Genomic DNA, 17,188 nt, shown 5'->3' on the forward strand with positions numbered 1-17,188 from the left:
GTATATCACTAAAAATAATATGTGACTCGATACCATGCCTATAGTAGATAACTGAATGCACACGTAGCAGATGTACAAATTAACTGGCCATGAATCAATACCACCCAGCCCCAAATGATGCAACTTGCTAAAGCAAGGAGTGATGCTCTCTTCTTTGACAACTCTTGATGCAGTTTGCAATCTGCTAGGGGGAAAAGAAACAGCACACAATGTTCTCTCAGTGAAAATACAGCCGTGAGTGTGCATGCATGTGCGTGTGCAGCCATTAAAGCTTAGTGCCTAAACACAAGATAGAGCAGGAATGTGCAACAGCAGGCTCCATTATTCCTCTATTTCAAATGTTTTTGCTTTAGTATGATCTGTATAAAAACAATCATCTACATGTTTTACTTTTCAGGAACCACAAGATAAATAGTCGCCTGGTCAAAAAACCAAAAGGAAAATTTAATTAAAAAAATATAATTGCCTACAAGATGAAGAGACAAATTAAATCACTGAAAAAGAGTCCTGTCTTATGATGCTTACATTAATTTGTAGGTTTGGTATTAGAAATCTAAGAATGAGGGTTACACCAATTAGATCAGGAATTGTTTGGAAATAAATGCATTTTAAGGGTAGAGGATTCCTTGATTATTTCTAAATATCAAAAAGTATCAGAGGCTGTTCTTTTGAACATCAGCTTTTCTTGTAGAAGCTATTGTCCAGAGTCTCCAATTTTCCACACAGGATAAAGTCTTGGTTTCAGCCAACTCTTAATGGAGGGGCTACTAATACAACCCCATCGCCTCGGACAAAGAGCATTGGAATGTTCCGCTTGGTTGACTGAGAGAAAAAAAAAAAAGAAAAAAACTTAATAGAACATATCTTAAACAAATACTTATGGATTTTTTTTAAAACAAAGAAAAATGCTATGAATGTCAAATAGAATGTCGGAATACACATTTGGACTAGCCACAAATAACACAAGAGAGATTATTTCAAAACCCGATTGTCTACATGTGCTCAGCCAAAAAGAAAAAAAGAATTCACTAATTCAATGTTCACTACCCCATATCAACCATCAAAATTATTCTAAAGTTTTAAGACTAGATGACCAGGAAATAGAAAAAACATTAAGGGAAACAGGAAACTCAAGGAAAATCAATTGAAATTTTTTATGGAGTATAAGGGAAAGATGAGAAGTTCCATCTTTAGAAATATTGCATTTGCTCAGAGATCCCACTGCTTTAGAAAATAATCCCACAAACCCCAAAACATTGATAGCAATGACTAGAAACAAAGCAAATGCCAATCAATTTGAGAAATGGTTATAGTATTTGAACAGAATGTAATATTCAACAGAATGCAATACTCAATTCCAAGAAATAATGGGAGATAAAGTGAACTGATGTAAAGTTAAGTAAGCAGGACCAGGAAAAGAAATCTAACTACAAGGCAAATGGACAAAACAAAAACCAAAAACTGAATGCTATATAATTATAATGGTTTAGATTGGCCCAAAAGAGAGGAAAACATGCTTCTCCTTCTGTTCTTTACAGAGCCAGGTGCTGTCACAGACTGTGAGGCTCAGCTTTGGGGAACTGCTTTTTCTCCACTTTCCTTCTTTTTTATTCTTTGTTACAAGTGATAACTCTGGGGAGGTAGAAAGGGATTTATTTGGAAATGAGGATGAAGTAAGACCAAAACATAGCAATGAAATTAAATAAGTAAGCACTAAATTTGAAGAAATGACAAGATACAAAAGGAAATATCTGGCAGGAAGATAGGACATTTGGGATAAAAAGAACTGCCTTTGGGCACAGAGGAAATGAATTCAGGCACTGTCACTGTCACTTTCAACCTGTGTGACTGTAGGCAAGGCATTTAACCTGTCCAGGTTTATCAGTCTTCTCATCTCTAAAAGAGAAGACTGGACTCTATCTAGGCATCTTGACTAGGATCAAATGACAAAGGAGCTGAAGAAGGAGCCAGATGTAGGACAATAAGATAACAGTAGATCTTTAAAAAAAAAAAACAAAACAAAACTGGATAAAGAGTAGAAGATTAAAGTCTAACATTAAGGAAGCAGAACCAAGAAATGAAAAGAAGAATGAAAATTGAGCCTGTATACTACAGTGTTACAGAAGCCAAAAGAACAGTGTTAAAAAGAAGGAAGCAATTGTCTGTAAGGGTTGCATATTAATAGAGATGGAATCAATTTGTTGAACTGAAAAATTAAGAATACTAAATCATTCAATTAGACAAAATAGGCAAAATAACTTACTTTATAGATCTCCTCATAGGTTTCTTCATCAATTTCTATAGTTGTCACAGTCTCTTCTACATCTCCCAAAATCATGTTTAAATGCTGATCATAAGCCTAAAGAAAGAAATGCAGTTGAACTGTTAAATTACAGAACATATATAAACAGTTTATAATATGTGCATACCTGAATTCAGTTAATATACAAAATGGATACTGCTAATGATTTTTTTTTTGATGTGTTCTGAAGAGATCATTAATATAAGTCATGATTTACCTTTCTTGGCTAAAAAAAAACCCCAAAACTCTCTTAATAGACACAATTTTAAAATTTACTTAGAAGATGTAAAACTTCAGTAAATAGGACACACCTTACATATTATTTAAAGGAGGCACACTATTCATAGCATATAAGTAATTAAAGCTACTCTGAGAACAAAAAGAAGTGCCTTTCCCAGCTTTAAAACATGTGATCAATGTGTCTTTTGTTTAAGTGTACTTATTTCTTACTGACACAATCTTGAGGGGGAGAGGAGACAGGAGAGAAAAATAAACAAAAACAGTGTTAAAATATATGTGTATTTTTCCAAAAAAGGCAGTATATCAAAAAGATCAAAAAAAAAAAAAAAAAAAAAAGAAAGAAAGAAAGAAAAGGAACTATACCCATAAAAATATGAGTAAGCAGTGCCAGAAGGACAATTTCTATAATAATAACATTCTTGGAAGGGAAAAAAATTTTTTTTCAAAGACTTGGGAACTCTACTCAATGCAGCAATCAATCATGATTCCAAAGGACCAATAACAATACTTGCTACTTACCCCAACAGAGAAAAAGCCGATGGACTCAAAGTAAAAACTGAGACATACATTTTCTAAGATGGTCAATGTGAAAATTTGTTTTGCTTGATCACATATATATTTATTATAAGTTTTACCCTTGTTTTTTCATTTGGAGGTAAAAGGGGGAGGTGGGGTGGTGTTGTCCTCCAAAAAAGAAAGAAAGAAAAAGAAATGAATCATTGAAATATGGTTTTTTATAATGCACAAAAAAATTACAGACAAAAGGTCAGAAGGATACAAAGACAAGCAGAAAAGCTTTGAAAAATTATATACTGAGTTTCTTCTGTTTTCAAAAAAAGAAAAAAACCAAAGTGTGCATAAGAGAGACTGGGAATTTTGTGTGCAATCTTTTTCTATTTGCAGATAGAAATACTCATTCTAATTGGTGTTTAAGTTCAGAACTTAAAAATCCTAACAATTAGTGCTATGCCCAAGTAAAACTGGTTGCTTTTAGAGGGAAAAGATTCCCTTCCCCAGTTAGGCTTCCTGTGGAAGTCAGACAGACCTCTCATAGGGATGTGGAAGAAAAAATTCCCATTCAGGAGAGTTGGGATCAAATGATGATCTCTGAAATCCCTTCCAAATCTCCAAATTTATGAGTTGCCTGAGTGATAGGGAGAAGGAGGAAACAACTAGAAAAATAGAAGAAAGAATAAAAAAACAAATAAGGCCATTTTGGATACATAAAATTAAGTACATTCTAATACTAGAGAAATGGAAATGAAAATAACTCTTTCAGTTGTATCTTGCATCCTGAAGAATGAGAAAGACGAACAAAAGGATTGAATAAAATACCAAGAAATCAATGTGAAAGCAGCTATGGGAAAGTAAGACACACTAAGGCACTAGTCATAAAGCTGTTACCTGTGAACTGGTCCAGTTATTCTAGATATCAATTTTGGATCACACAAGAAAAGTAACTAAACATTTGACACGATTGCACTATTGGACAAAATTCCAAAACGTCAAAGACAGGAATGGAGATCTGATATATGCCAAAATATTCATATCAGCACTTTGTGCTAGCAAAGAACTGAATATAAACCAAGTGTCCATCATTTGAAGAACACATGAAAAAGCAGATTTATAATAGTGTTGTAAGTTAATAAAGTATTGTAAGAAATAAATACTGGAATTTATCTGAAAGACATTGTACAAATAAAACCAAAAGAACAATATACACAACATAACAATGCAACAATGCAAATAAGAGAATCTATGAAGTCAAATCCTAAGTAACATAAAAAAGGAACATCCTGGAAAATAGGCCATGACATACATGTGTTACAATGAAGAGGCAAGATACTACCAGTACCAAAGGTGAAACACATCGTCAGATGCAAACACTGCATCAAATGCTTTTGCTTCATTATTTGTCTTTGTTACCAAAAGAAATTGAGTAAAGAAATTTTCTAGAAATGACACTAATGTAAAAAATATGGCATCAAAAACTTAACTATTTGACAAAAACTCCTGGAAAAACTGCAAAACAGGATACAAACTAGGTACAGACCAGCATCTCAACCATATACCAAGATAAGGCCAAAATGGGTGCCTGATTTAGACCTGTTTATTAGACCATAAACAAATAATAAGAGCAAAACCGCCTATCAAATCTATGGGAAGGGGAAGAATTCATGACCAAAGAAGATGGAGAGCATTACAAAAGACAAAATAGATAATTTTAATTATATTAAAAAAATTTTTGCACAAATAAAACCAATGCAACCAAGATGAGAAGGAAAGCAAAAACTGGGAAACAATCTTTACAGCAAGTGTCTCTGATAAAGGCTTCATTTCTTAAATATATTTCCCAAATGAAAAATGGTCAAAGGATGTGGACAGTTTTCAGATGAAGAAATTAAAGCTAAATAAATAAATAGATAATAGATAGAATAAATATATTGATAAAGAAGTGCTCCAAATCATTTCTGATTAGAGAAATCCAAATTAAAACAGCTCTGAGATACTTTCTCACATCTATTAGATTGGCTAATATGACAAAAAAAAAGGAAAGTGATAGGAGAGGACTTGGGAAAATCATAACACCTATGCACTGCTGATGGAATCGTAAACAAGTGATCAGTCTGTACAACACAACAAGGCCTCACTCCAGCAACTCTACCCACATCACAAGCTTGAGCCCATTTTGGATCAGGAGTGAAGGCCCTTCCCCAGGTCTGGAGACATCAGTAGAGAGACCAGGTTTCCATAGCAAGCCCAATAAGGAATAAGATCCCTCCCTCAGGGCCAGCTACCAGAAAGACTCTAATACTATAGCAATCCAGCATCCCTGGATCTGGCCATCAGCTAAATCCCACATGCAGGAAAGGCCAACATGGGTTTATAAGTCAGAAAGGAAGCTTACCCCTCCAGAGAAAGCAAGAAACTAAGCCAATGCAGTAAAAGCCAGCAGTAAAGACCCAGAGCCCCAGCACAAAAAGGGAGGACAATGCAGTATCAAATGCTCACACACAAAAAAAAATCCCACACCACACCAAGTCACAAAAAGGTAGGAAAAAGAGCAATTAATTAATTAAAGATAATGTGCTTGACCACAGAAAGTTACTATGGTGATAGGGGGATTCAAGGCATAAACTTTGAAAAGGACAATAGTATCAAAATGACTACATGTGAAGTCTCAAAGAAAAATGTAATTTAGTCTCTGCACTAACAAGAATTCCTAGAAGAACCAAAAAGGATTACAAAAAGCAAATTAGAGAAGCAGAAGAAAAACTAGGAAAATAATGAGAGTAATGCAAAAGAAAAATGAAAAAAAGAGCCATAGTGCAAAAATTTGCTGAGAAAAATAAACCTCCAAAAATAGAATTTGCCAATGGAAAGGGAAGTACAAAAGCTCATTGCAGAAAACAAGTCCTTAAAAATTAGAACTGAAAAGTGGAAATTAATGACTCTCGATATCAAGATACAATAAAACAAAATTTTAAAAAGTAAAAATAAATAGAAAAAATAAAGGCTAAAAAGTAAGAGAAAACACAAGAAATTCAATAAGGTTAAACTGTTTATAATATGGCAGAATAATATTAGTAACTCTTGGGAACTTTATTACTATAAAAGCAATTAAGAGGAGTATATCTAAACAGAGGACATGGATATAAGGTGATTTTGATGGGTTAACATCCCCCAAACAAAAGAAAAGAAAAATACACTGAAAGGAGGGAGGCAACTGAATGGGGCAAATTATCCCACATAAAAGAGGCATGAAAGAACTACTATGATAGAGAAGTAGAAGGCGTGAGGGTGGCAAGCAAAGATTAAGCCTTACTCTCATCAAAATTGGCTCAAGGAGGGAACAATATATACACTCAGTTGGATACAGAAATCTATTTTATTCTCTAAGAGAAGTAAAAAAGGGCTAACAGAAGTAGGAGAGGATTTCTAAAAGCGAGGTTATGTTAAGGAAGGCAGTGACAGAAGTAAAGATTGGATATGAAACCAAACCTGATGGAATGAAACCACTCTCTAGCTCGACAGACTGAAAAAACTTCAAGAAAGGTCAGTCTCACTAGGGTGAAAAGGGTGTTCAGTCCAGCTCAAGCCAACTCTGGGAAAGCCAGTGAGAGGCTCTTAATCACAGCAGATCAGCAGCTAAGCCCCTCAGTCCTGGCTCAGAGAAGCAGAACAGGGGGACAACCTCCAGTCCCAGCTAGGAAGGCAAACTCTGGAAAACCTGGCTGTTTCCTGAAAAAAAAAAAAAAACAGGCCAAGCTGCCCCTGCAAACACAGGAGGAGCTGTGCTCAAAGCCGAGGCTCAGAGCTGCAAAGGAAGGGACAGTGCCCCCTTTATCCCAGGAGCAGAGCTTGACCTAAAACAGTAAAAAAAAAAAAAAAAAAAGGGAAATGCCAAAGAAAAGAAATGAGCAAGAAACAGAAAAGAACCGTGACCACAGAAAGCTACCATGGTGACAGAACAGCCCAAAACACAAACTCAGAGAAGGACAAAATGTCCACAGAGGAAATTTCGAAGAGTGATATGAATTGGTCTCAGAAGTAAAGGTTGTTGTTTGTCCTTAGATCTCCAAGATGACCAGGACATCAGGAAGTTGATATCATGACATGCAAGTAAGTTGGATTTAAGTGAGGGAGGCTGTGGAAGGTCACCTCTTACTTCCCCCTCCAGAGCCATCTGGGTCCAGTGGCCAGATACAGACCAGGACAAAATAAATAAACAAATGATTCTGACTCAGATTGAGTGTAAATAGCAGTCATTTCTGCTCTGGCCAGAAACCCTGAGGATCTTCCCCTCTCAAATTCATTCATTCATTTAGATTTTTTTGGGGGGGACTAGGTGAAAGAGACCATTCTTTGCCTCAATTGCTACTTAGCCTTAATCACTGAATGAGTGTAGCCTGAGTCAAACTGAGATCTATTGAAGACCTCAGCTTAAAAAGGCCAAGGTCTCCACTGCATTCAGAGCCATCTCCAGTCACCTTGGTCTCCATCTTGCCACTGGACCCAGATGGCTCTGGAGGGGAAAGTGAGGCAAATGCTCTTGTCCAGCCCCCCCTCACTTCAATGCAATTCACTCACCATGTCATACCTTCAACTCCCTGATGTCATGGTTCCCTTGAAGAATGAAAAACAACAAACTCTGTAAATAAAGCTAGTCTGGAATTAGTTAGTTGGAAGATTTCTCCCTCCTTCCTTTCCTTGCTCTGTCCACATAAGGTCTTATACCCACAGATTAGAAGGTAAAACATCTGTGAGGAGGGAAAGGGGGGGAGGGGGGAATAAACAAGTGAAAAAACAGCAATGAGGGGAATACAGAGTTTAACTATAAATATGAATATGAATGGATGTCCTAATTCATAAAAAGGAAGTGGATGGTAGACTGGATTAAAAAAAAAAAGAAAAGAAAAGAAAAAGAAGCTTATAATGTTGTTTACAAGAAATACATTTGAAACAGAGATCCACATAGGATTGGATCAAAATCAATTATGTATCAGCTAAAGCAAAGAAAACAGGGATAACAATCATGATCTCAGAAAAAGCAAAAACAAAAATAGATCTAATTAAAAGATATAAAAAAAGTAAGATAAAGATTATCTTGCTGAAAGATACCATAGACAGAAATCATATCAATATTAAACACATATGCACCAAATGGTAGGGTATCTAAATTTTTGAAAAAGTTGAACGCATTACAGGAGGAAATAGATAACAAAATTATACTAGTGGGGGACCTCAATTTTCCTAAAAAATAAGTGGATCAAAGAATAAATCACAGGAAAAAAAATTGATTTTATTAAAGAAAATTACAACAATGAAAAAACAACATACCAAATTTTATAGGACGCTGCCAAAGCGATATTTAGGAGAAAATTTAAATCTCTATTTATATCAATAAAATAGAGAAAAAAGCAGATCAACAAATTGGGTACACAACTTTAAAAAAAAAAAAACTAGAGAAAAAACAAACTAAAATTCCCCTATTAAACACCAAATTGGAAATCCAGACAATTAAAGGCAAGATTAACAAAATTGAAAGAAAATCATTGAACTAATAAATAAAACTAAGAAGCTGGTTTTTATGAAAAAACAAAAACACAACAACACAATAAAATCAGTAAACCATTGGTTAATTTGACTAAAGGAAAAAAGAAAACCAAATTATTAGTATCAAAAATAAAGGGGATGCAGGGAAAGAATGCTGGAAAATGACTATGAACCACTATATAGAATTCCCAATCCTTCTATTTTTGTCTGTCTGCATTTTTGATTTCCTTCACAGGCTAATAGTACACTATTTCAAAGTCCGACTCTTTTTGTACAGCAAAATAACTGTTTGGACATGTATACATATATTGTATTTAACTTATACTTTAACATATTTAATGCATATTGCTCAACCTGTCATCTGAGGGAAGGGATGGGGGAAGGAGAGAAAAAGTTGGAACAAAAGGATTTGCAACTTTCAATGCTGAAAAATTACCTATGCATATATCTTGTAAATAAAAAGCTATAATAAAAAAGAAAATTATCTATGCATATGTTTTGAAAATGAAAGCTTTAATAATAATAAAACATATTCCTTTTTTCACTTTAAAAAAAATGAAGGGGATGAATTCACCACCAATGAAGAGGAAATTTAAAAAATTGTTAGGAGCTATTTTACCCAATTTTATGCCAATAAATTTGGCAATCTAAACGAAATGATTAAGTATCTAAAAAATATAAATCACTCATGTTAACAGAAGAAATAAAATACTTAAATGATCCCATCTTAGAAAAAGAAACCAAACAAGCCATCAATGAACTTCCTAAGAAAAATATCCCCAGGAGCAGCTGGATTCAAATGCAAATTCTACCAAACATTTAAAGAACAGTTAATCCCAAAGTTATATAAGCAATTTAGAAAAATAGGTGAAGAAGGAGTCTCAACCAAATTCCTTTCACAACACAAATACAGTGCTCATACCCTAAAGAAGAAGAGCCAAAACAAAGAACTCTATAACCCAATTTCCTTAAAAAGATTGATGCAAAAAATTTTACATTAAATTATTAGCCAAGAGGTTACAGCAATGTATCACAAGGATAACATACTACGATCAGGTGGGATTTATACCAGGAATGCAGGGCTAATTCAATACTAGGAAAACTATCAGCATCATTGACCAGATCAATAACAAAACCAACAACAGATACTGAAAAAGCTTCTGACAAAATATAGTACCTACTCTTATTAAAAGCGCTAGAGTGCATAGGAATAAATGATAAGTTATCTTTAAAAGACATATAATATTTAACATTAAATCAATAAATAATATTCATCTAAAACCATCAGCAAGCATTATTTGTAATGGGGATAAGCCAGAAGCCTTCCCAGTACAATCAGAGGTGAACCAAGGGTGCCTATTATCATCTCTATTATTTAACATTGTACTAAAATCTTAGCTATAGCAATAAGAGAAGAAAAAGAAATGAAAAGAATTAGAATATACAACAAAGGAAACAAAATTATCACTTTTTGTAGATATTATGGTATATTTAGAGAATACTAGAAAATCAACTAAAAACTATTTGAAATTATGAACAACTTTAGTCAAGTTGCAGCATACAAAATAAACTAACAAAAATCATCAGCATTTCTATGTATTACCAACAAAGTCTAGCAGCAAAAGATAGTAAGCAAAATTCCATTTAAAATAACTACAGACAATATAAAATATTTGGGAGTTTACCTGCCAACACAAACCCAGAAACTGTATGAACACAATTATGAAACACTTTTCATACAAATAAAATCAGATCTAAACAACTGGAAAAATATTAACTGCTTATAGGTAGGCTGAGCCAACATAATAAAAATGACAATTCTCTCTAAATTAATCTATTTGTTCCGTGTCATATCAAACTATCAAAAAACTATTTCATATGACTGGGAAAAATAATAACAAAATTCATCTGGAAGAACAAAAGCTCAAAGATATCAAGGGAATCAATGGGGGGGAAATGTAAAAGAAGGTAGTCTAGCAATACTAAATCTCAAACTGTATTATAAGTGGTAATTATCAAAACAATCTCATACTGGCTAAGAAACAAGATACAACAGTAAACAACTGTAGTAATAGTCTGTAGTTTCTGGGAGAAGATCTCAATATTGGACAAAAACTGCTGGGAAAATAGTATGGCAGAAACTAGGTATAGGCCAACATCTCACACCATCTACCAAGATAAGGGCAAAAGGTGTTCATAAGTTACACATAAAGAATGATAATATGAGTAGATTAATAGAGTAAGAAATATTTTTATCTGTCATATTTATGAAAAAGGGATTTAGAACCAAACAAAAAATAGAGAGCAGATTATATAAAATTTCAAAGTTTTTGCACAAACAAAACCAATGCCAAAATTATAAGGAAAGCACAAAAGTGGGAAAATATATTTGCAACAAGCATCTCTGATAAAGGCCTCATTACTCATGCAAATTAAGACAACTCTGAGGTACCACTACACACCTCTTATATTGGGTAAAATGACAGGAAAAAATGATGAATGTTGGAGGGGATGTGGGAAAACTGCAACACTAACACATTGTTGGTGGAGTTATGAACTGATCCAACTAGAGCAATTTGGAACTATGTCCAAAGGCTATCAAACTGTGTATATCCTTTGATCCAGCAGTGTCTCTACAGAGCCTGTTTCCCAAAGAGATCATAAAAAAAGGAAAAGGACTTTTGTGTGCAAAATGTTTACAGCAGCCCTTTTTGTAGTGGCAATAAACTGGAAACTGAGTGGCTGCCTATCAGTTGGAAAATAGCTGAATAAGCCATGGTATATGAATGTTATAAAAAATTATTATTCTATAATAAACGATTAGCAGGATGATTTCAAAGAAGCCTGGAGAAACTTACATGAGTTGATGCTAAGTGAGTAGAACCAGGAGAACATTGGACCCAGCAACAGCAAGATTATATGATGATAAATTCTGACATATGTGACTCTTCAACAGCGAGGTGATTCAGGCCAGTTCCAATAGACTTGTAATGGAGAGAGCCATCTGCACCCAGAGAGAAGACTGTGGGGACTGAGTGTGGATCACAAGATAGTATTTTCACCATTTTTATTGCTGTTGTCTACTTGCATTTTGCTTTCTTTCTCACTTTTTTCCTTTTTGATCTGATATTTTATTGTGCAGCATGATAATTATGGAAATATGTATAGAAGAATTGTACATGTTTAACATATTGGATTACTTGCTGTCTAGGAAAGGGAGTGAAGGGAAAGAAAGGAAAAAAAATTGGAACACAAGGTTTTGCAAGGGTGAATGAATATTATCTTGAATATTATTTTGAAAATAAATAGCAGAGTTAAATTTATAAAAATACAAGTCATTTCTCAATTGACAAATGGTTAAAGGATGTGAACTGGCAGTTTTCAGACAAAGAAATCAAAACTATCTATAGTGATATGAAAAATGCTCCTCATCACTATTGATCAGAGAAATGCAAATTAAAACAACTCTAAGGTAACTCCTCACATCTGTCAAATTGGCTAATATGATAAAAAAAGAAAAATTTTAGATGTTGGAGGGAATATGAGAAAACTGGGACACTAATGCATAGTTGTGAACTGATCCAATCATTCTGGAGTAATTTGGAACTATACCCAAAGATCTACCAAACGGTGCATATTCTTTGATCCAGCAATACCACTGTTAGGTCTATACAGATATCCAAAAAAAAAAAAAAAAAAAGGAAAAGGCCCTATTTATACAAAAATATTTACAGCGGCTTTCTTTATGGTGATTAAAAGTTGGAAACCAAAAGGATGCCCATCAATTGGGGAATGGCTAAACAAGGCATGAAATATTATTGTGATATAAGAAATGATAAGGATAATTTCAGAAAAACCTGAAAAGACTTACATGAACTGCAATTGAGTGAAATGAACAGAACCTGGAGAATGTTGTACACATTAACTGCAATATTATTTAGTGGAGAACTGTGAATGACTTAGCTAATCTCAACAATACAATGACCTAACACAATCCCAAAGGTGTAATGATGAAGCATACTATCTGTCTCTAGAGAAAGACTGATACTGACTGAAAACAGTTTGAAGTATGCTATTTATTATTTTCTTGTACAAAATGACCAATATGGAAATGTTTTATGTAATTGCACATGTAGAGCCTATATCTAATTATCATCTCAGAAGGAGATGGGGGAAGGAGGGGGGAATAGAATTGAGAAATCAGAACTTTAATAAAAATGTTAAAAATTGAGAAAACCTAAAATAGACATTAAAATGTATTAACATATGTAAAGCATTTCATAAAACTATATAATGCTCTAACAAAAAAATTATATTCTGCTTCCATACATTTCTGAAAGCTTGCATCCCCATTCTTAGTAGCCAAACTAATGGCTTTTTCCCAATCTTCATTCTCCTCAATGTCTTCAGCCTTTGACTAATCATTCTTTCCTCCTTGATAATTTCTTTTTTCTAGGTTTTCAGAATACTCACTCTTCTAGTTCTCTTCATACCTATCTGACTACTTCTTTTCTGATTCTCTTGTTAGATCCTTCTTTATATCACACTTTCTAACTGTAGGTAACCTGCAGAGTTCTGTCTTGCACCCTCTTCTCCCACTATGCTCCTTCACCAGATGATCTTATCCCACACATTTAATTACCTTCTTTATACTGATCTACCTTTCCTACCTCCACCCAGCCTTGCAGACCTCCAATCCTGAATTTACAATTGCCTTTCAGATATCTTGAACTGGTCCAATAGGCATCCAAAATTCAATATATGTCCCAAACAGAATTCATTATCTTGCCTCCTAAATCTTCCTTCAGTCCTAACTTCCCCATTATTGAAAAGGGCAACACCATCAGGCTCACAACTAAAGAGTCATCCTGGATTCCACCCCTGTCAGTCCAGACTGTTTCCAAGGCCCACAGATTTTGCCTTTGCAACATTTCTCTAATAAACCCCCTTTTCTCCTCTCACTCTGATGCAGGCGCTCATCACCTGGATTATACTTACTTCAATCTGCAATACCACTGCTAGGTCTAATCTCCCTAATCTAACCTACTAATGCAATTCCTAATCTAATCCACACTAAAATGATATTCCTAAAGTACAGGTCCAGCCAGGACACCCAATTATCACTCCTACTCAACAAATTCCAGTGGTTCCTTGTTGCCTCCAGGAGCAAATATAAAATGTTTTGTTTGGCACTCAAAGCCCTCCATCATCAAGCTCCCTCCTACCTTTCCAGTTTTCTCATACTGTACAGTCCTACAGTACTTACAACATATAGTATTCTTCAATCTCCTGGTTGTCTCAAACAAAACACTTCTCTGAGCATTTTCTCCATCGACTGAGTACCCTTCCAGCTTACTTTAAGTCCCAATCAAAATCCCTTCTTCTACAATAAGCCTTTCCCAATTTCTCTTGATACTAGTATCTTCTCTTATTTACTTCCTATTTAGTCTGCATATAGCTTATTTGTACATACTTGTTTGCATGTTTTCTTCCCCATTTAGACTGTAAGTTCTTTGATGGCAGGGATTATGCTTTGCCTCTTTATGGTCCCCAGAACTTAGCACAGTGCCTGGCACACAATAGGTGCTTAATCAATGTTTATGAACCCACTGATCTTTCAAATTCCTTATTCAGTAAATTTACAGATTTTAGAATTATAAAGGATCTTAGGGGTCTTCTAGAAAATAGGATTCAGAGAAGCTCAGTCTTGTCTCAAGTTATAAAAGTAGTGAGGCAAATAATCAGGATTAAAAAACAGCCTTCTGTGTAAAAACAAAGTCTCTTACCATTTACAGCAAATATTGCCTCTTTCCTGAAGTGCTTCCTGATATCTTCATGTGTGATGGTTCTCTTAATCCTCAAATATTCCAGAATATTTTTAAGTAACCAAATATCTTTTAAGGGCCTATTATGTGCCATACAAAGAGAAGTGAAAACAGTCCTGCTACCAAGGAACTAACGCATGGGCTAGATGAGGAAGAAAATAGGTAACACATGTGGGGGGAACAAAATAGACACAAAGCCTGATCTTGCTGCCTCCCTTCAGGCGTAAATATAATTATTGGTGTTCATGCTGCTGGCAGAATGGAAGCCACCCAGGGCAGGCATGATTTGGTACTGTTTGCTCAGCACAGTTCCTTAAACCAGTGATGTCAGAATGAAATAGAAAAAGATCTTTGTGAGTCACATTAATATGATCTATTTTCATCTGACTCTGTTATACCTGGGAATTCTGGGGGCTGCTAGTTTGACATTTCCGCCCTAAAACCTTTACTAAGTGTCTGACAAGCTTCTAGCTCATTCTCATATTCCACAGATTTCACAGGATTTAGAACTAAAATTTAATCTTACAGATGACATGAATGAGGTAAATGAAACTCAAAGACATTCTGTGACATGCCCAAAATCATCCAGTAGATCCAGGATTCAAATTTAGGTCCTAAAAACACCCACATTAGTTTAATGTTATGGGGGGGGGGGGCAGTGGAGTCAGAGAACCTGGGTTCAAATTTTATCTCTGTTACTTATTATCTGTGTGACTTCAGCCAAATCCTTCTGGGCTTCAGACGTAGCATGGACCAGATGATGTCCCTTCTGACTCTAAATGCATGCTACAACATTTAGAGAAGACTACAAATCCTACTGAGAAGAACTACAGTCTGGAAGATATTTTTTTAAGCTGGTCTTGGATTCAGAAACTGATTTAAGAATCCTCCCAGAAACTTATACCAACTGTGACCCCAAGAAAGTAACTTAGCTTCAGCGACACAGGCAAAGAAGGTACACTTCTGCAGTGTTTTCCTATTCTCTGTTTCTTTTACCAATGAAATCCCAAATCCCATCTCCAGAAAAACGTAAGCATTAGAAAAGTTGCTCATGTGTCCAAGAATTGATATATTTAACTTACATGCAATCTTCCTCGTAGTTCTCGGTCATTTCTCATTTTCACATAAATTCTTTCATCTAGACTGAGCCTGATGAGATCCAAGGGCTCCTCTACAGTGTTGGTGGTCTGTTGCTGTTAAAAAGAAAAACTGCAATGACACCTACCACCAGAAGTGATGGAACACATTACTCACCTGTTCTCTAAGGAATCGCTACCTTCAGTTAATCATTTTCACCTGACCTATAGCTTATACGAGGCCACTCGATTAAAAATAAAATTTTTAACTCTCTTTTATGAGAAGTCAGCCCTATCAAAGGTAGTCACCTGAAGGTCGTTTAGGGCGAGTAGAACAGGCAAGCGTGCCAGGTCTAGTACTTCAAAGATACACAATTTTTAAGGTTGCTATGCAGAATGTCACATTTTCGGCAAAGGAAGTTGTGATATTTGCAAAAGAGGTTGAAGGGATGGGGAAAACCTGTGTCCTCTTTACCAAGCTGGCCTCAGATACACTGTACAGAGACAAAGCTGAAAACTTAAATGAAAGCAAGCCAAATCTGGGACTTGAAGGTGGGAGGGAAAAGTTGGGTAAAGGGGCAGCAGGTGCTGCAGTAGATAGGAAGACTTAGATTCAAATGTGGCCTTATAGACTGTATGACCTTCAAATGTGCCTGTCTTGAGCTTCCTCATCTGTAAAATGGGGTAATAGAACCTACCTCCCAGGGTTGTTGTGAGGATCAAATGAGATGTTTGTAAAATGAACTTTGCAAACTTTAAAGTCTATTATTATCGTAAGGAGGGAGGTCAAAGAGCACAGTTATCAAGATTCCCATTCCAAGACCCTTGGTCACCCGGACTGTGCATCTGCAGAGAAATAGACCGAGACAAGAGGCGAGGAGCAAGAAAGCAAGCCCGTCCACCCAAGAGATGCCCCGTGAGTGGGGCTAGCAGGCACCGCGGGGCGCTGAGACTCCCCGGGGCGTCCGATGGAGGAGTTCCTGGGACACTCAAGCCCAAGGCTCCCGGGACTGCGGGCTGCCTGGCTACCGGCTGCGATGGGGATGGGGGAGCAGGGCAGACTTTCTCCCCTGTCTTAGGCTGGCCGAGCCATACAGCAGGAGTAGATGGTCTAGCCAAGGACCAGAAAATAAACCAATGAAAACTCTGGCTGGCTGACCTCAAGATTATTGACAGTTCAGCCAGCCAGTGTCAAGACGGGGGAGGGCGTGGTCTTCTCCATTCTCAGCCCAAGACTTTGTGAGATTCCCAGTTAGTGGGAAATTTCTGCGCAGGGTTTCGAGGAGAGACAATTGGACGGGATCCGGGAAGAGAAATCAAAGAGCATCCTCGGGGCCCTATTGAAATAGCCCAGAGGATTGGAAAGCTCTCAAGCAACATACCTGATCCGCGTCGTCCGCCATGTTTCAAATCCGGTTCCTTTTCCCGCCTCTCGCGAGATGATGGGCACGCTCTCGTAGCAAACCGCTAATCAGCGGCCGCGAACGTGATGACGAATGTCCCTGGAGGCGCGTAGAACGAGGGCTGCAGTCACCGGAAGTAAGGAAGGAATGTTTTACTCTTCTCGGTTCCCAGCTTTCGCCTCGTGGATTTCACTTAAACTACAGGTCTGTTTGCGGAGACCGGCGCCGGGGGCGTGGCTTGGGCCGCTGGAGAGGGTGGGTGCCCTCAGGCCCCGCCCCCGCGCC

At 36.3% G+C, this 17,188-nt stretch overlaps 1 protein-coding gene across 1 annotated transcript; it reads right to left on the reverse strand.

Moving 5' to 3' along the window:
- Positions 1-412: 412 nt before the first annotated feature.
- On the reverse strand, positions 413-16,981 carry LSM3 (LSM3 homolog, U6 small nuclear RNA and mRNA degradation associated). The gene is made up of 4 exons (XM_051982986.1): positions 16,883-16,981; positions 15,507-15,617; positions 2,264-2,359; positions 413-822 (listed from the first exon to the last, which is right to left on the reverse strand). The coding sequence occupies exons 1-4, from the start codon at positions 16,901-16,903 to the stop codon at positions 742-744; spliced, it is 309 nt and encodes a 102-aa protein (XP_051838946.1). The 5' UTR covers positions 16,904-16,981; the 3' UTR covers positions 413-741.
- Positions 16,982-17,188: the final 207 nt, after the last annotated feature.

The sequence above is a fragment of the Antechinus flavipes genome, chromosome 1 (genome assembly GCF_016432865.1).
Source record: "Antechinus flavipes isolate AdamAnt ecotype Samford, QLD, Australia chromosome 1, AdamAnt_v2, whole genome shotgun sequence".
Taxonomy (NCBI): Eukaryota; Metazoa; Chordata; class Mammalia; order Dasyuromorphia; family Dasyuridae; genus Antechinus; species Antechinus flavipes.